Here is a 24664-nt window from a genome sequence, read left to right as displayed (position 1 = left end):
CTACTTACACAGGCTGCAGGCCTCAATGCATTTTTTGCAGTGCTACTATAGTGGCTGGCACAATGGTGCCAGATCACTAGTAGCATTTAATTGGTATGCCCTACGTACATGTAGTAGTACCATGTAATAGGGACTTGTAAGTAAATTAAATGTGCCAATTGGGTGTATGCCAGTTTCTCTATGTTTAGAAGGAAGAGCACAAGCACTTTATCTCTGGTTGGCAGGGGTATAGTACACAGAGCCCTAGGGCTGGCAAAATTAGGTTCAGCATAGGAAGGCAAAAACATCTGGCGGAATACCATACAGAAGATGGTCTCCTGCCCACATTTTTGCCTAATTATTTTTTTAAAGTATGTTATTTATTTACTGATAAAATAAACTGGTAGCAACTCAGATGTTTCCACTAAAGTTCTGGAATGTCTTTTTTCACTTGTTTGGTAACCAATACATTTTAGAAGTTGAATGCAGATACAATTGAGATGTTTAGTATACAGCATCATCCTTATTCCTGGGTCTCGCTTTGGAAGTCACTGGCTCTTGGCCAACCCCCATGTCCCGCTATTAACACTGATTTTACCTTCTGCCTGCATGAAATCATCACTTGTATATGTTATTCTCTTTTGAAGAGTATGAGGGAATTCTTCTTTACCTCTGTAATAAAGGGAGAAGGTTGATGATCCAGGAAGCTAACTCTGCCTGTTTCGAATAGAGGAATGTCGTTTTTCTTGGCTTACCTGGGTATCTTATCTGTCACCTTCATGCAGTTGCCATATCTGTTCCTTAATTTACATCAGCACACTCCTGTTAAATGCCAGTTTAATATCCTCTACAGGTTACCAGTGAATAAAAGGTTAAGACATTTTGTATGGTGCACACAACACTTGCTGGCAATTGTCCTGAGTAGTATTGGTCTTAATTTCAGCTGTACGTGCCCACTCGCATGGCTTTCTTGTTTTCAGTTTCAGTTTTTGGTAAATTCTGGTGGGGTTTTATCAGTGTTTTCAATACCTTAAAAAAACAGTGTTTATCAGTGGTTACACATTTTTGTGCAATTAAAAACAACAGAAACAGTGTTTTTCCAGTGTTAATGGAATGTTTTGCTTTTATTATTGCTTGCTTTCTGCACTGACAGTGCATGTGTATAGACAGTGTGCATACAGGGTGTACGAGGTTCAAATACATTAAAAAACATCTAACTTAATGTAGTGCACCCTACAATGCTTCTTTAGTGAGTCTTTGATCATGCACACTTGCGCTTTCCTTCCTATGTAAACATTTATCTGTGAAAAGGCCAACTCATAATTGGCACTTGAGACCGGGAGCGCCAAAACAGCCAGTACACAATTTGCCAACTCTGTCCACTGATATAGCTTTCCATGCCAATACTGGTGCACCTGAAAATTGTGATTCTCTGGGACAGTTTCTGCAAAACATGCGTTAAACTGGGCGCATATTCCCTCAGTTCCTGAAGCAGTAAAAAAGTAAGCAGTTCTTTACAAAGTCTGGAGAAAAGTCCCATTTATGGAATAGATCTAGAACTTGTACAGAGTACCTCTGTGAGGCTTCATTGACTTCCAATGCCATGGTTGGTGAAGGGACATGTCTATTCATCATTGCCAGCCATTTCTCATGCACTGTAAAATAAAATGTTCTGAACTTCTCCTCAACATTTCTTTGCTTACCAAGTGGCAAGAATTCTAACATGGAACATGTTGCAGTGCCAAAGTAACTAAAAGTGTCGCCTAGCCAACTCACATGTAGATGTTTCACATCTACATTAATTACGCTGAACACTTGGTAGACAGGGGTGTTTTCAGACTCTAGTCTTTTTATTATGTTCACTACAGCAATCCTGTTTTCCTGTAAAAATCCAAGAATGCAGTAGAGTGTACTTCTTTTCACATGAGTATAAATAAATGACCAAAGATCCTCACATTTCTTGACTTTTGGCTTCATCACTAAGCACAAATTCTGTAAACGTTCGCTATATGGCTAATATAGCATTCACAGCCTCTGGGACTAAGAATCCCCGGCTTAATGACACAGTTGGGATTACTCTTTCATTGATGCCACACAAAGCACAAATTGAGAACTATTTGCTTTTTAGTTCCTGTGCACAATAAAACAGTGCACCAGAAAGACTACAAAGTCAATAGCTTTCTTCATTACCTCTGAATATTGTAACAATGCTTTCAGCATACCATCTAGCAGGTGGCAAGGATCTCTTACAGGAAAGCACTTCAGCTCAGGTATTGATTTTGACAAGTCATCACACAACGTTTTCGTATACTTATTAAAGCAAATACAAACAATATCCTCAAGTCTTTGTTGAACTTAGTAAGAACTTTTAGCAGCAGCATTCTAAGTGACACTGCGTTCCATGTTTTCCAAACATCTGGTGTCATGTTTTCCCAACTATCCCAGATGCTTGGTGACATCATTCCTTTCACATATACCTTTCACTATACATTGCATTGAATGTTTAAAGCCTAGGGTGTTTGGCAATTCACCTACTATCAATAATGAATCACTAGAAAAGGGGATGATATATCAAAGGGTTTCACCTATTTGTCTCTGGGTAAATGTGATGGTACATATTGGGAAAGATTTGTCTGAAACCAACCATTTTACCTATCAGTGAAAGAATCAAATGTATTTCCTGATTCTCAACATTTTATAAAGTAATTAAATAAGACCTAAAACATGCTTCTAAACCCAGAATCATTAGACCAAAGACCACAAAACCAAAAAAAACAAAAGGAGAAAGAAATAATATTTTAGTGACCTCCCTAAACAACTAAACTCAAGCAGAATGTTAGCCCAGCCTTTCTTGCTGCTGCCTTATGTAGCAAAGTTACATTTTATTGACCCCTTCAAGAAGAAATAGAAACTCGCTCACCTTTTCCTTTCTTTGAATGGCATTTAGTTTTTGGTTGCAGAGGTGTTTTTTCAGTGTTTATATGTTTACACTGGTGAGGGCTTTTTTCCTTTTGGCGGGGTTTTATCAGTTATTATAGGTTTAAACCTAAAACCGGACAGCCTACGCATGCTTTATTTATATTCGAATGCACGCTTAGTGTTCCCATTTTCCTTCACACTAGAGCAGATGAGTGCCCATTCTTGGTTCTCTGTCCTATTCCCAGCTTATGTGAGTGCATGGTTAGAGATGTAACTGGTATATTATAATGTTTGTGATCACAGGAAATATTCAGCAAATCAGTGTTCTCCCTGGTGTTTTTCAAAATGTTCTGATTTAGACAAGCATCTATGCTATATTAACGTAATTGACATAGGCAGTGGCCCTACAATAAAAATTCACTAGCCTATAATGTGCCTCTAAATTTTCGTGTATTTTCATTCTGCTGATTTTCTGTTAAATCCACCAGAAACTGTATAAACAAAAATAATCTCCATTTGTTGGCTTTATTCTTGCTAAACCACTTTAATATGTTTGTCCTTTCAGGAAGTAGTTTCGGATCTGATGAGCCAAATCCAGGAGCTGAGAAAATCAATCATTCTTAAAACTGAATCCATTGATTTGATGGGTGGAGAACTAGAAGACCTGAATGTATGTGCTAGTCCTTTACTATTATATGAATTTATGTTCTTTGTACACATGTAGTCCTGATGTATGTGCTTTTTTTTAAATTATCTTTTGGGCAAATTATGAAATCCTCTATCTGTCTTTTCAGAAGGCCAATGAAAGCAGGTTTTCAATAAAGCGCTTAACATTGTACTTCACTTATTGGTAGCAATGGTGACATGTCTGTAATGTCGGTCTTTCTGCCTACTTGTGGAAAGTAGATGAATCTGCAAAGAGATGGTATAGGAAGCTGCTCTTAAAGATACCCCCTGCATCCATTTTCTAAAGCAAATTGTGTTTATGGAAAATATTAAACAATTTATGTTAGAAGACATATCCATGTGCTGTTCTCTTTGTATTTGATTTAGTTTATATTTTTGCTTATTTTACAGTTCAAATATAGCGCTGTTCTCCTTGCTAAGGAGGAATGCAAATCCATTATAGACGATCAAGCCATTCAGATTGAGAAACTTAAGGAGGACTTGGAAAGAAAACAGTCTGCCGATAATGTTGAGGTAAGGATTTTCCTTGACGCTGATCTTTTGTAAAATGTGTATTTATCTGCAATAGCATTGTTTTTCTCCACTGCTCACAGATTCCGAGCTTACATTTTCTGAGGTGTACGTTTAGTCATGGTTAAAGACCTATTCGCAAATCATTTGTGCAGACCTTGAGGTGATGACCTATTTGAACTTCCTCAGAATTGATCCCATCCTTTGGATTTACTGCGAGATCCATCTGGTGTCTTAGAAATATATCCACCTCGTTCAATAACGTTTCAAGATCATACTGGGACAACAGTTTGGCATCTGAGGAAAATGAGATTTCTATGAGAAATGCATTTGTAAATGTATAAACTTACTTGGGTAGTGGTATAGGAGCATAAAGGAAAGCTCTTGACTCAGTGAACCAGACAACCGAAGCATGTACTACTACATAATATGGAAATGAACACTGAACACCAAGTGGATTCTCCAATTAAGAGACAGCATATGTTCTACGTTTTGCCTATTCTAAAAAGCATCCAACTGAGCATATTTATTCTTTGCAATTTACATATTTGTTTGGTGCATATATAATTGTTTAGATCTGCTATATTGTTACTGCATGCCATATTTTTGTGTGATTTGCGGATGCGCCTACTTCCAAACTTTGTCACTAGCAAAAAATAGGTTGCAGAAAACAAGTGACTAATAAAGGTTGTGGTTTGTTTTCATGAAGAGTCGGGGCAAAGACAAAAAGGGATTCAACGTGGAAAGATTTTGGTAATAACCAGCAGCTGGCCGAATTAGTAAAAGAAAGCCAATTGATCTGGGGGAATCAAAGACTGTTCGGAGTTCATGTTGAATTCCATGTTTTTAATTCATTAATTAAAACAAGGAACCCTATAAATACTACGTTCCCACCATGATGTAATTATTATTATTATTATTATTATTATTATTAAAGGCTTTTATATCGCGCTCTATTACTAAAAAAATAGTATCCTGGCGCGTTGAAGGCAGAACAGTTTGGGAGAGGACTAATATCTAATAACAGAACATAAAAGAAAAGGGCAAATTTAAACTATTGTATTAAAAAGGTGAGTTTTTAGTCCTTTCTTAAAAACATTGAGAGTCGATGCAGTTTTTAGGTGAAGGGGAAGAGTGTTCCAGGATTTTGCTGCTCTTACCGAAATTGATTGGCCGCCGAGTCTACAGTATTTAAATTTGGGGACGGACATTTGGCACAGATTGGCCGATCGCAAAGGGCGATTAGGGACCACCAAGACCTGATCTCCATCTTATTGGAGTTTATTTTGAACTAATGGCAGCCTGTCCCATGCTAGAATTTATATTGACACAATAGTACAGAGTGTGGGGCACAATTGTCTCAACATAGGCATGGTGAAGTTGAGCCCCAAAGGGACTGCAAGAAAAATCTGCCATAGAGGGAACGCAAAGGTGGTAGAGACACTGCCTACCAACAATCAGTTGAAGACATTAACCACCCATTGGCAAGGCCTCTGAAATAATATAGTCTTGAGAATGTTGACCAAGATATTGTGGTACATATTTCCAAAAGCCAGCTGAGCAACAGTAATGACACAGCACCATCAGCTTGAAAGGAAAAACAAGTTTAACACTGGTGTCAGTGGGCCTGTACGTATCTGAAATTGGGGCCACTGGCAGGATGCCACTGTCCATTGGATACTCGCAGCTTCAGACTATTACTAAACCAGGTAACCAGAGCAGGCATTATTTTCCATTGTTCAGGAAATTGTACACTAAAAAAGTGGAGGGAAGGGGTTAGGAGTGTTAAAGGGGAGGGCATCATGTCCAGTTGTTTGTGGATTAAGGCATACACCCCACCATTTTTGTTTTGTATCTGTCCAGACATTCCCCTCCGTTATAGCCACCCCAGCAATACCTCTATTCTCACTTCAAGCAAAGTTAAGTCCAGTGACCTTAACCCATCAGGTTTGTTTTTTGTCTCAGTGAAACGTATGCCATCATTAAAATTATTGTGAACAGAATACTGATTACAAACACCAAAATGCATGTTAAAATTGAATCATTGTAATCACTCAGTTGACATGTTGCAAGGATTACTCCTTGATGACTGCGAACAGATTTCTTTGTAAAATCTAAATCAAAATAGGACATGCTTATTGTACACAGAATTATCTTGTACAACCCATCTCTGAATGCAGTCTTCTTCTCCAGAATCTGTCTTAATTGGGAAGAGTTGCATTATCATTAGACCTATATCAAAACGGATGATTTCTGAATGTTGGAGCGGGGACTTTCCCTCCTTGGATACCCCTTAGACATCTCCGCCATATCCAGAAGCCCTATGAGCTCTCTAACGTCTACTTTAACAGCCCCCCTCCATTAGTTTATTATGTAAGACCTATCCAGCCCCTCCTTGCAAACTCATGTACTCACTAGCCTCTGACCATCGTGTCCTCTTAACATGTCCATCAACATCAATAGATTTTTGTTTTGGAAGCCTGAAGAAATGTAGCGGTGGTGCAATAGAGAGGCCACTCAAAGTATCTGGTGGTGCAGAGATCCATATTTTGTCTTCTCAGACCTCAAAAACAAGGTCCTTTGTGTCGCATTGTCCTTGTGCCCCCCACCTCCCACACCTGCAAATGCTTTTGAGGTCGAAAATTCATCTTGACTCACTCCCTTGCCATCCCCATCATTTTCAGTTGACCGATTCAGTGGCCCTAGCCCATTTGGGTGTCACACAAGTACTTTTTCAAGAACTTCTTTTTTTTGTTCCCTTACTGCTTCCTCCTATGGTACGTCCCTTTTTCCAAGATACTCACATTTGAGATCCTTGGGTAATGAATGTACATTGTTCCCTACAAAAATTACTCCAATTAATAATTACTCAAGTGCTGTGCCTTTCAAAATCACGAATCTGAGCGTATTATGAGAATAAATACCACAGCATGAATACTAAATGTTTTTGAAAATTAGAAAAAATAAACTTCAAAATATGAAGGTATTTTAACTGAGATGGAAAAGCAGCCCACTGACCAATTTGCATGAGATGGGTCGTATCTGGCCACTAGGCTCACCACCCGCAAGGTGGTAACACTGTACCATTTAAATAAAATTTGTACACCGTATTATAACTAGTCGAACTTTGCACCTACGACCCTAAACACAGCCATGCGTTAAAATGTATAAAGGCTAGACCTTCACATTTATCATAAGCTAGTCCTTGATTGCTCCACTCCCGTAACCTGGAGATTCAAGGAAGATTTGGAGACCATCTTTCCATCACACACCAGTACCGTTTATCCTGGTCAGTAGCAAGTAGCACACAAACACCTTAATTAACATTCCATACTGCTAGGTGGTCCCAACAGTTTAAGGATCTGAAAAATATGATAGACAGCCTGCTGGTGTTCCTATGAGGCTCTGTGTAATTAATCTTTATAATACTTTTTCACAAGTTTAAAGAATCTATTGCAATTTTTGGCCAGAACTGGAAACCTAAAATAATTGATTAGACACGATGTAAAATGGGAGCATAAGTATTTTTGCTAGGGTGAATACAGTTTGTACTACTGCTTATAATTTATTCACAGTTGTCATTTATTGCAGAAAGAGCTCCTGTGCGATGACCTTGCCCACGCAACCGAGCAGTTAGACCTGTTAACAGAGGCCTCCAACAGGCAGGCTGTGGTACTGCAGCTAGTCCAGGAAGATCTGAGGAAGAAAGAAGACCTAAACCACCAGCTGCAGCAACAGGTTTAGTGTGTTTTCTTTTTCATTAGAAAAGTAGAACACAGTGCTAGCGCTGCTGTTTGGTGTTCTCAGTGTGAGTACTGGAAAGAACATTATTGCAAGAGAGTTGAAATTATACTTGGAGACCAAATTCGTCCGTATCAGTGCAAATATGTGCGTTATATGTGTTTTTTTCTTTGCTGGGTAAAAAGCCATAATGTGAAAGCTTTTATTTTAGTGTAATGTTTCTGGGCAAAGTAAAACAAAGACTTGCATGATCCACCAGGCTCTAAATTCATTTTTCAGTCTTGACCACCAATTTGCAGCAAGTGCAGGACACTTTGTACACTCAAGTAGGATCAGTGAAAGTAGGATTTAATACACTTTCTTCAATATGCACTACAGAAACAGAGAACTGAAACACTAAGTGGTAAAACAATAGTACAAAAAGGAACAACACTGATTCAGAAAATGTCTGCCGGTAGATCATGCATTCACAACACAAACCACTAATAATGCCCAACCATCTCATGCACAAATTTGAGTGTGACCTGCACTGACCTCTTTCAATGGTATCATGATGGTAAGTCTCAAGTCCCTTCTACACATACTTCCAGATTGCCAACTGTGCATCTTCTTGGGACAAGGTAAAAATAGTTTTTGTTTTAACCCTGAATATGTTTGAACTTATTTTACTTCAAGAAGGTGGTTCTCCTCTTAATCCAGAGTCTGTGAACCTCGCCTAAGTTATCAACAAAACCTTCCATAAGCACCTTGAACAATGCAGGTGAAAGCAGTCCGCAAAAGACCCGTAGTTGACAAATGTCCAAAGCCTTTCAAGAAAAGAATGAAAAGGTTCACCAAGATCCCCAAGCCTCTGAAGCTTGATAGTACCCCCTGACCAGTGAGCACAGTTGTGAGCAAACTTCCCTTTGTGTACATCACACCTCCCTCCCCAGACTTGAATCTATTGCCGCCAGAAGCTTATTTTTCTTCTTGCCATCAGTGGGCCTCCAACCTCCGGTATTTTTTTTCTTTTAACCAAAGGTAACCATATTTTCGCCTCAGCCTGAAATGCTCAAGCAGATCTTCAAGCACTGCCGAGTTGGTACTTTTTGATGGCAATACAATATACGGAACACTATGTTTGCATTACTCCGTGTATCTGAAAGAAACAATTAGTTATAGATTCCTTACCTTAGAATTACCCCCAGGCATCAGACTGGATCTGGAGAATTTTTTTCAAAGCAGTACCCCTGCGCGTTTGTTGGTGGCGTCAGTCGACTCTGCATTCGTCGTCTGCGTCGTGATCACCGGGATGTCGCGGTATCTTAGAAGCAGCCCCTTCGTGCTGCTGTCAGTTCTTTTTTTTTTTTTTGCACCAGACAGCGCAGATCCAGAGATAGCGGTACCTTTAGTCACTTTTTAACTGTAATTTTTCGATTTTGTCGACATCTTTTTCAAGTTGTTCGACTCCTGGTGCACAGGAATGTCACATCGGCGGACCGAGGGGTCTGTTGACCTTTTGGCAGACCATTCAGATTGGAGAGAGCAGTTGGATGAGGCCAGTGGTCTGGACACCTCTCCAGACCTTGGCATGCTTTCTCCCCCTACTGTTGTCTATGAAAACCCAGGCAACTAAAACAGCGGGAACTTGCTTTGGACTTATGCGATCAGTCCGCAAGATCCTTCCGATGCTCCCTCCCCAATCTAGGAAACTCCTGGTTCAAGGACTTATCCTTGCCCGATTAGACTACAGCAACTCTGTCTATTTAGGAGCCCCCGAATCCACTCTGGGCAAGCTTCAACGCACCCAAAATGCGGCTGCCCAGATGCTAATGAATCTTCCCTCTAGAGCCTCGGCCAGACCAGCGCTCAAAGCTCTCCACTGGTTGCCATTGCGAGAAAGGATCAAGTTCAAGGCAATGTGCATTGCGCACAAACTCCTCAATGGACAAGGTCCTTCCATTCTAGGAGACATGGTTACCCCGTACAAAGCCTCGAGATACCTGCGCTCGGACAATGAGCGTCTGGCTAACGTCCCTAAGTTCAGGAGGGTACGCACCGGAGGCCGTCGCTTTTCAGTAAAAGCCTCCTCATGCTGGAATTCACTCCCTCGCTGCCTGCGGTTGGAGCCTGTCTATTTACGCTTCCGCAAACAGCTTAAAACTCTTCTGTTCCCCAAATAAGCTCTCCCCTTCCCTTCGGCCAATTCAAGTTCTTACAGCGCGGGGATGCCTCCGGGTCACCAGGCGCTCTACAAATCGTTAAATAAATAAACTTCCTAAGGCGCGTTCCCTACTGCTCCACCAGATGGGGAATCCAAGAAGCTGGATCATCTTGGGGGGAAGAAGATGTTTTCTTCCGCCGGCTTAGGACTGCGGTCGGTGAACCCCACATGTCTCTTGGGCCGTTACACCAACTCTGTGTGGGATACGGTTGCGCAGGTGCTGTCACAGTGCCAGGAGGAGGCCCGGGCCGTTCTCTCCTGTGCAGTGGCTGAGGGTAGAGATGCAGCGAAGTTCGCCATATGATATGGGCTGCACACTCACGACTCGCTAGGTTGGACGATTGCAACTTAGATAGCCCTGAGACGCTACGGCTGGCTGAGGTCCACTGGCTTCTTGGTGATGTCCAATCAACACTTTTGGACATGCCCGTTGATGGTCGTTGCTACTTTGGGGACAAAGCGGACAACGCGCTCGAGAGCTTTAAAGATTTTAGCGCCGCAGCCAGATCTTTAGGCCTCTGTACCACCTCTCGCTCCGCGCAGTCTGCTTTTTGCTTGGCTATGGAACGGCTGCCTCACCACGTTCTACCCAGAGCCACAGGCCTGCGCAAGCTACCCAGCCTCTGCGCGGCCGGGGAAGTGGGACCCAGCTTTGTGGGTCTAGGGGCCAGCGGCGGGATCAGTCCACCAGTGCCCCCTCTCCAGCAGCCTCCAAACCTTTCTAGCCTGACCTTTCAGGGCCACCAGTTGCCATTGGGTGGCAGGATTCACCATTACCTCTCCCACTGGCACAAAATCACGTTGGACAGGTGGGTTTTGCAGATAGTCCGAAGGGGCTACTCCCTCGCCTTCAAGACTACCCCTCCCTCCATGCCAACCACATTCCATCGCATGTCGGAGGATCATTTGGCCCTTCTCCGTCGAGAAGTTACGGCTCACTTAGCCAAGGGAGCTATCGAGCAAGTTCCTGTACCAGACGTAGGTTGTTATTCCCACTACTTTGTGGTACCCAAGAAGGGCAAAGGCCTGCATCCTATCTTGGATCTCAGCGACATCACCCACTTCATCCGGAAGGAGAAGTTCAAAATGTTGACATTAGCTCAAGCCCTGTCTGCCCTCAACGCTGGAGATTGGATGGTAGCGTTGGACTTGCAGGATGCCTATTTTCACATCCCCGCCCTGCCTGCCCACCGGCATTACCTATAGTTCATAGTAGGCCACAAGCATTTTCAGTATACCGTACTCCCCTTTGGCTTTACCAGCTCCCCTCAGGTGTTCACAAAATTGATGGCGGTGGTAGCAGCTCATCTGCGCCGATCAATGGTTGCAGTCTTCCCCTTATCTCGATGACTGGTTTTTGAAGGCAAGTTCGTCCCGGCTATCGTCTCCCACCTCCAGACTACGGCAGACCACCTGCATTCGCTGGGGTTCACTATCAACTTGCCGAAGTCACACCCAAATTCCTCTCAGAAGCTCCTTTTTAACGGGGCGGTTCTGGATACAGCGCAGTTCCGGTTTTATCCTCCCGAGCAGTGAGTCTGGGATATTCGGGCTATGATTCCAATCTTTCAGCCTCTATCCCGGATTTCGGTCAGAATGACCCTGAGGCTGCTGGGCCTCATGGCTTCCTGCATCCTGCTGGTGGATCATGCCAGGTGGCATATGCGTGCTCTGCAGTGGGACGTAAAGCTCCAGTGGGCACAGAATCAGGGAAATCTTTCCGATTGCGTCCAGATTTCAGAGGGCATGGCACATCAATTTCAGTGATGGCTAACGAACCAGGATTGGGTCAACGGCAGATCCCTCTCACTTGCCCAACCAGAGTTCACAGTGGTAACAGATGAATCACTTCTGTGATGGGACGGCCACATGGGGGAGGCGAAGATCAAAGGCCTCTGGTCTCCGGCGGATTCCGGTCTCCACCTCAACCTTCTAGAGCTCCGGGTGATTTATCTTGCACTGAAGGCATTCCTTCCCTCTGTTCGGGAAAGAGTAGTGCAGGTGTTCACGGGCAACACCACCTCCATGTGGTACTGCAACTAACAGGGCGGGGTGGGGTTGGGAACCCTATGTCAAGAGGCTCTCCGCCTTTGGACATGGCTGGAACATCAGGGTATGTCTCTGGTGGTTCAACACCTGGTGGGTTTACGTGAACGCCAGGGCGGACGAACTCAGCCGCAGGTGCATGATGGATCACAAATGGCGTCTTCACTCAGATGTGGTGCAAGGTCTCTTTCAGCAGTGGGGAGAGCCTGGGTTAGATCTGTTCACCACAGAAGAGAACATGCAATGTCAGCAGGTCTGCACTTTGGAATTTCCAAGGCGGCACTTGCTCAGCTATGCTTTTGGTCGCGAGTCAAGTTGCGGTCTTCTATGCGCCTTTCCGCCTATACCACTTCTACCAAGGGTGCTGAAGAAGATCAAGCGCGACTGGGCTCAAGTCATTCTTGTGGCTCCGAATTGGGCATGAAGAGTGGTAACCTGAGTTATTGCACATGGCCAGTGATCCTCTGATCAGACTGCCTCTTCGGGAGTATATTCTGTCGCAGCAGCAGGGGACGCTCCTCCACCTGCACCTGTCCAGCCTTCACCTCCTTGCGTGGAGATTGAGCGGCGACAGTTGACAGCTTTTGACCTTCCTCCCAAAGTCTGTAATGTAATCTTGGCAGCCAGGCATCCCTCTACTAAAACGGCATATGCCTGTAGATTTGTGGCATGGTGCACAGCAAAGGCTGTGGATCCCCTTTCTGCCCCCCCCCCCTTTTCAGAGGTTCTCATCTTCATTCTTTCTTTCGCCCAGCGTGCTGTGCTCTGGGCACCCTCAAAGGCTATCTTACGCCCATTTCCACCTTCCTTCGGCTTCCTGGTCCGCATTCTCTTTTCAAGTCCCTTATTATAAATAGATTTCTTAAGGATATTACTTGCCTCTTTCCTCCTATTCCCTTCGTAATGCCCCAGTGGGGCTTGAATCTGGTTCTAATGTACCTTGTGTGTGCTCCTTTCGAGCGTTACATAATTGTCCTCTCTTGACTCTTAAGATTGCTTTTCTGGTTGCCATCACCTCTGTTCGCAAGGTGAGTGAGCTGCAGGTTCTTTCTTCTAAACCTCCTTTTCTGGCTGTTCATCCGGACAAAGTTGTACTTATAACTAGACCTTCTTTTCTTCCCAAAGTGGTTACCTCTTTCCACATTACTTTGCCCACCTTCTTCCTGCCCCCGCATCCTTCTGAGGAGGAGGAGAGACTCCGCAGTGTGGATCCAAAACGTGCATTATCATTCTATTTGGATTGCACCAAACAATTCCGGGTGGACGATTAACTCTTTGTTGGTCTTTGTGGGCGCTAAGAAAGGTCGGGCGTGCAAAAACAGACCATCTCTGGGTAGGTCATCCTTTGCATTAAAATCTGTTATTCCATGGCGAAAAAGGAGCTTTTAGTAGGACTGTGTGCCCAATCTACCAGGGCGACTGCAGCCACTACTGCTTTGGGACGTGGAGTCCCCCTTAGGGACATCTGCCAGGCAGCCATGTGGGCATCCCTACACACGTTCACAAAATACTACTGCCTGGACTGCCAAGTCCGGAGAGATGGCTTCTTTGGCTGTTCAGTTCTCCAGGATTTTCTGGTGTGTACTTAGTTCGCAGACCCACCTCCGGGGTTGGTATCGTTGGGGTGTCTATTCTAAGGTAAGGAATCTATAAATAATTGTCTTTCAGATGAACAAATTACTTATCTTCGGTAACAATATATCTGTAAGAGACATATATTAGTCATAGATTCCTTGCTGCTACACCCATCCTCCCCGTTCTGCGAATTGACTTCTAGGGTAATGGACTGCCTTTCAAGGCCCTAGTTGTGTGCACCGGTGGTCAGTGTCTTGCATGGCTCTGCGCTTCTGGCGTGGAATGTCATGTAAAGAACTGACGTCAGCGCACAGGGGCGGCGTCCAAGTAGATACGGCAACATCATCCCGGCAATCACGGCGCTGACAACGAACACGTAGTTGACCAATGCCACCTACTGACACGCAGGGGTACTTCTATGAAAATATTTCTTTGGATCCAGTCTAACATCTGGGGGTAATTCTAAGGTAAGGAATCTATAACTAATATAGGTCTCTTACAGATATATTGTTACCAAAAAGTAAGTAATTTGTTCGTCACTACACACACCATCTTGCCGACTCCCACTAGAGGATGATTCTTGCTCCTATGGATGTAGAGACAATGGTTTCCTTTATGTATGACCATTACAATGCACCATTCATCAGCCTTTATATCAATTAATGTATACTCCTAATGGCTCGCTGCTTATGTTCCATGATGGCACCCATGTTTGCACTTCAGTTTTTGTTCACTTAGGAGTGCTTTGTTTGTCTTTGCACCGGGTAACATCAATCTGTACATGTGAGCAAGGCCATACTGTTGGACGAAACGTGTCTTGTTGAAGTGAAAGTTGGTCCATGTACCCTGAGGCAGCGTCTATATTTGTTATGTTACAGCATATTCATAAAGCGCATTCACACCAAAAAGGTTTTATTGCATTAGAAAGAGCACAGATTCAGAGAAGACTCCAAGACTGTATAGGAGGTTGTGGCTCTGATGTTTAAGGAGAAGAGAATTTCAGACTCTAGGAACAAGCACGGCAAACCTGATTCCCCCAATCTCTGCTTGTTAAATTTAGGGACCACCAATAAATGTTGGCGTGCAGACCTAAGATTGCGCTCCGAGATAATATTCTGTATTCTAGAGGGCACAAAGGTAGGGCTCTTCCCGGTTCGAGATTTGAAGGCGATACACCCAGTTTTGAAAAGAGTTCTCTGAGCAACAGGGAGCCAGTGTAGTTTTACCAGCAGAGGTTTGGTTTGGCAAAATCTAGGCTGACGTCAGAGCAATGTAGCTGCTTGGTTTTGATCTAGATGGAGCGTCTGACTCAAGCTCTTAGGAATGCCCAGATAGATTTTGCATGGTCAATCTGGGACATGGCAAGGACAATAATCTGAGCGTTGGCCTCCAGTAAGTCCCACACAGGCCCCTTGATCCACCACTCTGCAAACACGCTTCCTGACGCATGCCTGGTTGGGGGTTAAAGTCCACTTTACTCCTGAGGGTCTTTGGGGGCCAAAAAGCCGTCCTGGTACATCCTGTAAGTCCTACACAGTGGTATTCCTGAGAGCTGGTTGGAGGCCCAGCCCCCTTTCTATACCACTCTGCAAACGTCACTACAACTTAAAAAACATAGAAATTCACTGAAAAAAACAAAGATTAGAGGGACGTATTAGCTTCTTTAAAAAAACGTAGAAATGCAAAGAAAAGAACCATAGGTTAGAAGAACATTATAGTTAAGAAGTAGCATTTAAAAAAAACTTAGAAATAAACTGAAAAAAACAAAGGTTACAGGGGAGTTCTAGTTACTTACATTTCACTCATACAAAACCAGTGAAATTCAGAAGTTATAGTTCCCTGAGCAAACTATAACTCACGCCCCGCAATGCACTGCTTATGAAATCACATAATACATCACTCATGACATGGTAAGTAACATCACTCATGACATCTTCCAGTGATTGTGAACATTTCTGAGTGTGTGTGTGTGGGGGGGGGTTGTGTGTGTGTATAGAGAGAGAGAGATAGATAGAGAGATAGATAGAGAGATAGATAGAGAGATAGATAGAGAGATAGATAGAGAGATAGATAGATAGAGAGATAGATAGAGAGAGAGATAGATAGAGAGATAGATAGAGAGATAGAGAGTGAGATAGAGATAGAGAGTGAGATAGAGATAGAGAGTGAGATAGAGAGTGAGATAGAGAGTGAGATAGAGAGTGAGATAGAGAGTGAGATAGAGAGTGAGATAGAGAGAGAGAGAGAGAGATAGAGAGAGAGAGAGAGAGAGAGAGAGAGATAGAGAGAGAGATAGAGAGAGAGAGAGATATAGAGATAGAGAGATAGAGATATATATATATATATATATATATAGAGAGAGAGAGATATATATATATATATATATAGATATAGATATATATTACCTACTGGCGGTCGCCAGTAGGTAGTTATAGTTAGGACCTAGTTTCCATAGGAAATCCTCAACATTCTATTGAGAATAACTTTGGCGCCGGTGGACGAATCTTTGCGAATCTCTCAAAGAAGATGGCCTGCTCCGCTCCGCTCCTTCCCTGAAGGTTTGGGGGGGATTCGTCAAGTGGGGGCTGAGATAAAAGGGGGGGCCCAAAACGTGTTTTCCCCATGTTATTTTCCATAGGACGTTTAGACACGGCTACAGCTCGAACGGCTGAATGGATTTATAAGAAATGTGGTAGAAAGGTAGAGTCTGCCTCGCAGATTACGCTTTTCTTTGAATGGTGTAAATCTGTTCAGTAGTTGCTGAGAAAATTAACTTTGAAAAAATATATATTGGGCTACATTGGGCTATATATATGTTAGAGCCCAAATGTAGCCCAAAGATGGCCACCAGAGACAAAAAAAAACAAATGTAGCCCAAATATCAGCCAGATGTAGCCCAACTATAGCCCAATGACAGGATGTCCCAGAGTGTTCTAAAGAACAATAGAGCGCTAACAGTCTTACTTATGACAAAAGTATGGCACACCTGAAGTCATCTTGATTGGAATAAAGTGTTAACACTTAAAACATTTAATTTGCAAAGGAACAAAATGAGGGGGTTCATTTTGCCATAGAAATTCTGATTAGTGCTGAAGAAAGAAAAATTAGGGCACATTTTGAGTGACTTCTCAAATCCTCTTATATTTCATTAACCCCTTCCCTGCGGGCTAATTCCCCCGCGGTGCGGGGGGAGGGGGGCCGCGCACGGCGCCGCTGTGCTGATGACGAGCCCAGGCTCGTCATGCAGCATGGTGCTCATGTCCTCATGACGAGCCTGGGCTCGTCATGAATGCGCCCGCGCAATGGAACGCTCAGCACAGCGGGGGAATTAGCCCCGCGTGTGAGCGTTCCACGGCTCATGACGAGCCCAGGCTCGTCATGAGCACACGAGCACCGTGCTGCATGACGAGCCTGGGCTCGTCATCAGCACTGAAGGGGTTAAAAAAATTCTGATATGCAGTCTCCCGACATTGCCACCAGAGACAAGAGCCCAAATGTATCCGAAATATCAGCCAGATGTAGCCCAACTATAGCCCAAAGACAGTAGTTAGGGCCTAGTTTCCATAGGAAATCCGCAACATTCTATTGAGAATAACTTTGGCGCCGGTGGACGAATCTTTGCGAATTTCTCAAAGAAGATGGCCTGCTCCGCTCTGCTCCTTCCCTGAAAGTTCGGGGGGGATTCGTCAAGTGGGGGCTGAGATAAAAGGGGGGTCCCAAAACGTGTTTTCCCCATGTTATTTTCCATAGGACGTTTAGACACGGCTACAGCTCGAACGGCTGAATGGATTTATAAGAAATTTGGTAGAAAGGTAGAGTCTGGCCCCCAGATTACGCTTTCTTTGGTGTAAATCTGTTCAGTAGTTGCTGAGAAAATTAACTTTAAAAAAATATATATTGGGCTACAGTGGGCTACATATATGTTAGAGCCCAAATGTAGCCCAATGTAGCCCAAAGATGGCCACCAGAGACAAAAACAAATGTAGCCCAAATATCAGCCAGATGTAGCCCAATGGCAGAATGTCCCAGAGTGTTCTAAAGAACAACTAGAGTGCTAACAGTCTTACTAATGGCAAAAGTATGGCACACCTGAAGTCATCTTGATTGGAATAAAGTGTTAACACTTAAAACATTTAATTTGCAAAGGAACAAAATGAGGGGGTTCATTTTGCCATAGAAATTATGATTAGTGCTGAAGAAAGAAAAATTAGGGCACATTTTGAGTGACTTCTCAAATCCTCTTATATTTCTGATATGCAGTCTCCCAAGATGGCCACCAGAGACAAAAGAGCCCAAATGTAGCCCAAATATCAGCCAGATGTAGCCCAACTATAGCCCAAAGACAGTAGTTAGAACCTAGTTTCCATAGGAAATCCGCAACATTTTATTGAGAATAACTTTGGCGCCGGTGGACGAATCTTTGCGAATTTCTCGAAGAAGATGGCCTGCTCCGCTCCGCTCCTTCCCTGAAAGTTTGGGGGGGATTCGTCAAGTGGGGGCTGAGATAAAAGGGGGGTCCCAAAGCGTGTTTTCCCCATGTTCTTTTCCATAGGACGTTTAGACATGGCTACAGCTCGAACGGCTGAATGGATTTATAAGAAATTTGGTAGAAAATTAGAGTCCGGATCCCAGATTACGCTTTTCTTTGAATGGTGTAAATCTGTTCAGTAGTAGCTGAGAAAATTAACTTTGAAAAAATATATATTGGGCTACATTGGGCTATATATATGTTAGAGCGCAAATGTAGCCCAATGTAGCCCAATGTAGCCCAAAGATTGCCACCAGAGACAAAAAAAAAATGTAGCCCAAATATCAGCCAGATGTAGCCCAACTATAGCCCAATGACAGAATGTCGCAGAGTGTTCTAAAGAACAACTAGAGCACTAACAGTCTTACTTATGTCAAAAGCATGGCATACCTGAAGTCATCTTGATTGGAATAAAGTGTTAACACTTAAAACATTTAATTTGCAAAGGAACAAAATGAGGGGGTTCATTTTGCCATAGAAATTATGATTAGTGCTGAAGAAAGAAAAAGTAGGGCACATTTTGAGTGACTTCTCAAATCCTCTTATATTTCATTAAAAAAATTCTGATATGCAGTCTCCCAAGATGGCCACCAGAGACAAAAGAGCCCAAATATCAGCCAGATGTAGCCCAACTATAGCCCAATGACAGAATGTCCCAGAGTGTTCTAAAGAACTAGAACACTAACAGTCTTACTTATGACAAAAGTATGGCACACCTGAAGTCATCTTGATTGGAATAAAGTGGTAACACTTAATACATTTAATTTGAAAAGGAACAAAATGAGGGGTTTCATTTTGCCATAGAAATTTTATTTATATATAAATATTCACTGAACAAACCATAGGTTTTAAACACGTTATAGTTAGGAAGTAGCATTAAAAAAAACCTATGAAATTCACTGAAAAAAACATAGGTTTTAAACCCGTTATAGTTAGGAAGTAGCATTCAAAAAACCTATGAAATTCACTGAAAAAACCATAGGTTTGACACATGTTATAGTTAACTGGACATTTTACTCATATAAAACCAATGAAATTCCCCAGTTATAGTTACTTCAGCTAACTATAACTCGCGCGCCCGCAATGCACTGCTGATGACGTCACATATTATATCACTCATGACATGGTCAGTGACATCACTCATGACATCACTGATGATATCTGAAATAACATCACTGATGACATCATCCTTGTAAAAGAGTAGTAGACCTCCTCTCAGCGTAATATAACCTTTGATACACACATTTAAAAATAGAAGCTAAAATGTTCAAAGCATACGTGATGTAATGTGTGACGTCATCAGCAGTGCATTGCGGGCGCGTGAGTTATAGTTAGCTGAAGTAACTATAACAGGGGAATTTTATTAGTTTTATATGAGTAAAATGTCCAGTTAACTATAACCTGTGTCAAACCTATGGTTTTTTCAGTGAATATATATATATATATAGAGAGAGAGAGATATATATAGAGAGATATATATAGAGAGAGATATTTATAGATATAGAGAGAGTTATATATATAGAGATATATATATATATATAGATATATATATATATATAGAGAGAGAGAGATAGAGGGAGAGAGAGAGATATATATAGAGAGATATATATAGAGAGAGAGATATATAGAGAGAGATAGAGAGAGAGAGATAGAGCTTTATAGAGAGAGATATTGATATATAGGGATATATAAGATATAATTGTACTTCTCTGTAAAACACTTACATTTTCATAGTAAAGGTGTATTTATGGTAAAATAAAAGTTCTAAAGACTTTCGTTGTAAAGACAGTCGTTGTTCCAGAGTAGTCGTAAATGCTGTTGTGGTTCGGTCATACAACCATTCTAAAATGTACTTTTCTTTTGTATTACATTGAAACTTTAAGATAATTTTACCAGGACAGATATAAAGAAAACAAAATAAGTGCAAAGTGTTCTGCATTTACAGTGTTTATTTGTACACACTAAGGAGGATTAATTGCTAGATGTTTGCATCAAAGCTATGTCTACAAGGGTCAGCTTGCCAGGTTTGCTTATTAATGTTCTAAGAGCAGCACTGACATTCTGAAAGACTTTTCCCCCCACCAAGCACTGAACAGGAGGAAATACTGTGTTTTGTTTAACCACTTGGCTGTTAAAACCTTTTTAGAAGTTTAGGGTACTTCTGCTTAAACCTTTATAACTTTTGTTTTCCTCAAAGGTTATCCACTCTAAATTTGCTTCAATATTTTTCCAACATTCTGGAGATTCTAAAGGTACCCAGGGTTTGTAGGTTCCCATTGAAGGAATCTAGCAAATAGCCAAAATATAGCTAAATGTTATGGGCTTTTCTAGTACGAATGGGGGTGGGGGGGGGTAGTGTTGTGAATGTAAGCATATGGTTTATTTTATCAAAAAATAGCATCAACTAAAGGATTATTGTGCTAAGGTCACCATGTTCCCAGGTTGCAGAAGTAAGCTGAGTTGTATTAACTCCTTTTTACCGCAGTTATTGTATTTTTCTACCTACTTGCAGTTTGTGGTGGAAACAGGTGTGAAACCCATGAGTGGTGATACTGAAGAATTTGCAGTCATTTCAGCACAGCGCTAACACTGACTAACTCTTCCATCGGGTGTTTGCCCCCACAGTGATTGGCGCTATCTTGTTCTTTATTTTTACATGGGGTGCCCACACTCCTCTTTCCATACGGCTGACTGGCATTTCACCACCTAAAACTCGAGCACTTATCAATTAGGTTCTGCACTGCATGCTGCAAAATGCCCATCGACCGGATGATGCAGCACAAAGTCTGCATAACTTCCCGGAGAGCAATGCATATCTGAAAAATAGACAATATTCTAAATTGAGCAAGGGGTTACTTGTTTAAATCCCTCAAGGTTTTCCCAAAGAAATTGAATGTTGAAATAAAAAGGTGGGAAATAAATTGAAAAAAATGCCATTGGTCATAACATACTGACCTGTAATTTTTTGTCACAATGCCTGATTTACAAATGCAATAGGTCTGCTAGACCCTCCCTGTTGTAGGGATATCAGGGCTCGAAAAATCAAAAAAATTGTATTAGTCCGGCAGGACTAGTAACTTGAAAAATCTCCTCGCCCTCACTCCAACCTACTTGACCTCCGGCTAAGAAAGCGGAGCAAATTTGACAAGATAACAAGATTTAAAGGCATCTTTATTGCTCATTACCTTTGTGAGAAATAAAAATGCCTTTAAATCTTGTTATCTTGTCACATTTGCTCTGTTTTCACAGACAGAGGATAAAAGTTAGTTTGTCTTCCTACTCGCCAGAAAGGGCAAGTAGGACCTAAAAGCAGCTCGACCTTGTTAAATTTAGGTCTCATATGTGAGCGGTCGAGTGGATTTTTCGAGCCCTGGATATATATAGGGTTTGTAGGTTCTCCAAAAACACGAAAGAGCCAATAAGCGAACTGCAGCTTATGACTTTTCTTTATGTACAACTCTACAACAGTTCATTTGGTAAAACCTAAGGAATTAAAAAACTGGTGTGAAGGAAATAAATGTATTTGTGAAACGTACAGAAGATACTGAATACAGGATCTGTGATTTTGTTTTTTGTTATTGTACACATCTGAATTTGTGGTTACTATGTGATTTAAAGGGCATGTTTCAAAATGTGTTTTTTCTTGCACATTAGACTACATTTGGAAACCAAAAATGTTGAGAATTCCAGTTGGTAACAATAAATCGTCTAATATTCTGTGTTCCCACTACTTTCCTGATTAAAATCGGTAAATTGGAAATGCACGCTTTTTATTATGTGGGTAGCTGTGGCATCTGAAAGAAACAGGTTAGTATTAGATTCCTTACCTTAGAATATCCCCAGGCGTCAGTCTGGATCCGGAAACTTTTGCGTAGCAGTACCCCTGCGCGTCGGTAGGCGTCGTCTGCAGGCGTCCCCTGCGGCTCCGCGTCCGTCTTCGGCGTCGTGCGCCGTGATGACGTCGCTGGAGTATATAGACGCCGCCTCCGCGCGCTGACGTCAGTTCTTCTTTTTTCCGCGCCAGTTAGCGCAGAACCCAAAAGTGCAGTACTCCAGTCTTTTGACCAAGTTTTTGATCTTTGATCTTTTTGAACTCTTGTACGGTGCCGGTAGGATACCCGGTTTCAAGAATTGTGACGACTGTGACCGTACGATGTCGGTCACAGACCATCACCGACTCTGCCTCCGGTGCCTGGGCCCCGACCACGACGTGGACTCCTGCGTCGACTGCCGGGCCTCGACGAATAAAGCTAGACGGGAGCGGTCCCGCAAGCTGCTCGAGCTCCGGGTGTCGGCCCCGCGTCGGGAGCGGTCCCGGTCCGGCCGGGGGTCAAGGGAGCGATGGAGGGAGCGGTCGCGGAGCCGTCGCCGCTCCGGAAGTCGTCACCACTCATCTAGTTCCTCAGGTAGGAAGCACAAGAAGTCGGGGCGTCGTCATCGTACCCCCGACTCCCCCCGACGCTCGCACGATGCGGCCGGGGGTTCGGGTGACCCCACCCCCACGGCTCCGCGTGAGTCGCCGACCCGGCCTGCTCCATACCCTGCGGTCCCTGGGCAAGGCGCGTCGCCCGAGGAGATAGAGGCGTTCCTCATGGCCATGAGAGCTCTGTCTCCTCCGGCGGGTTCCGCGGCGCTTTCGGGCCCTGTGGTCCCGTCCGGGGGCCCAAGCGGGTGGGGTGATCAAGCCTCGACGCTGTCGGGTGCTCCGGCCCCGGATCCGTCGACGGCTCCGATCCCGGCGCCGCAGGGGCCCTCAGGGTCGACGCCGGCTGGTCATCCGGCCTCTCCAGCGCCGATTTCATCGGGGCAACCCCAGGCGCCGCCCCCGTGCGCTGCCGGTTCTCCGGCGCTGGCTTCGGCCGGCGCCGGTGCTCCGGCGCCAGCCCCGGGCGGCGCCGTCCCTATTCCCTCTCCGGCGCCGGACGCGAAGTCGGACCGGCGTCGTCCGACGCCGGGCTCGACGCCGATGGGGCCTATGAACACCGAGGAGCCGGTCTACATTGTTGACTCCGAATATGGTGAAGATGTAGATTACGGAGAGGAGTGGGAGGGGTCTGAGGACCCTTTGACACGTGAGTGTCAGTACACTGCGGACTGGGCAGGTGACTTGGGTGACGCCAGTGGTCTAGACGACTCCCCTAACCCTGGCTTTGTCTCGCCTCCTACCGTGGCTTCGGAGGAGGGGGCTGCTTATTCAGTGGTGTTGATGAGGGCTGCCAAGGCCTTAAACCTTGAGCTCCCCGTTGCGGCCGTGAGGACTAACATCCTCACGGAGGTCCTCAAACCGCAGTCATGCCCACAGGAGCCACTGCTGCCGTTCAACGAGGCCTTAACGGACGTTCTTTTGGGCACGTGGTCCTGGCCCACTTCAGGTTCGCCTGTTGACAGGAACGTGGCCAGACGCCACCGTCCGTGTTCGAACGACCCCAAGTTTCTGTCCACCCATCCCACCCCTGAGAGTCTGGTGATCCAGGCCTCCACTTCCCATACCGCATTCCAGTCGGCCCCGCCCGACAGGGAATCTAACAGTTACAACCAGTATGGCAAAAAGGTCTTTTCGTCCTTGAGTCTGGGACTGCGGTCTTGCAACACCGCGTGCCTCTTGGGCCGCTACACCCACTCTCTGTGGGATACGGTCGCGGACCTGCTGCCTGAATGCCCGCCGGAGGTACGGGCTAAGCTCGGCAAGGCTATGATTGAAGGCCGAGACGCAGCGAGGTACTCCATCAGGTGTGGTCTTGATACGACCGACTCACTGGGCAGAGCGATGTCCACGACGGTGGCGATTAGTCACCACGCCTGGCTGAGGTCCGCCAACTTCTCGGCAGATGTCCAGAATGCATTGATGGACATGCCGTTTGATGGCAGTCGCCTGTTTGGCGACAAAGCGGACCACGCGCTGGAGCTCTTCAAGGACTCCAGGGTCACGGCCAAGTCCTTGGGTCTCTCGACCCAGCGCCAGCAAACGGGTTCGTTTCGCTCCTTTCGTGGCCAAGGAAGGGGCGGTCCCACACGTGCTGCCAGCCACGCGCCGCAACAGACTTATCAACGCGGTGGCTGCCGTGGAAACCGCCGTGGCGGCGGTCGGGGACAGCGGCGAGGTCAGACCACACCTCCCCCCGCAGCATCCGCCTCTAAATCCTCCTAGTCCGTGCTTTCAGGCCCATGTGACGCCGGTGGGTGGGAGGGTTCGCCATCACCTCTCCCACTGGCGCACAATAACATCGGACAGGTGGGTGCTGCAGCTCGTCCTTAGGGGCTACTCCCTCCCCTTCGAGACCACTCCTCCAGCCATGCCACCGCAGAACCACCGTGTGTCGGGGGACCACTTGACACTTTTGCAGGAGGAAGTTACGGCCCTCTTGGCCAAGGGGGCCATCGAGCGCGTTCCTGGGCCAGAAGTAGGACGTGGTTGCTATTCCCACTACTTTCTGGTGCCCAAGAAGGACAAAGGGGGCCTACGTCCTATCTTGGAT

General features: G+C 44.4%; 1 protein-coding gene across 1 annotated transcript in view; it reads left to right on the top strand.

Annotated features, from left to right (window-relative positions):
- KIF15 (kinesin family member 15) overlaps nucleotides 1-24664 on the top strand; it is a 927627-nt gene that overhangs the window by 523052 nt on the left and 379911 nt on the right. Inside the window, exons 25-27 of the mRNA XM_086941724.1 lie at nucleotides 3464-3568; nucleotides 3976-4098; nucleotides 7687-7833. Coding sequence (XP_086797850.1) covers nucleotides 3464-3568; nucleotides 3976-4098; nucleotides 7687-7833 — 375 coding nt within the window. The remainder of the gene's footprint in view (nucleotides 1-3463; nucleotides 3569-3975; nucleotides 4099-7686; nucleotides 7834-24664) is intronic.

Source organism: Lissotriton vulgaris, chromosome 10, assembly GCF_964263255.1.
Source record: "Lissotriton vulgaris chromosome 10, aLisVul1.2, whole genome shotgun sequence".
In the NCBI taxonomy this organism is placed as follows: Eukaryota; Metazoa; Chordata; class Amphibia; order Caudata; family Salamandridae; genus Lissotriton; species Lissotriton vulgaris.
This window is presented reverse-complemented; position numbering and strand designations above follow the sequence as displayed.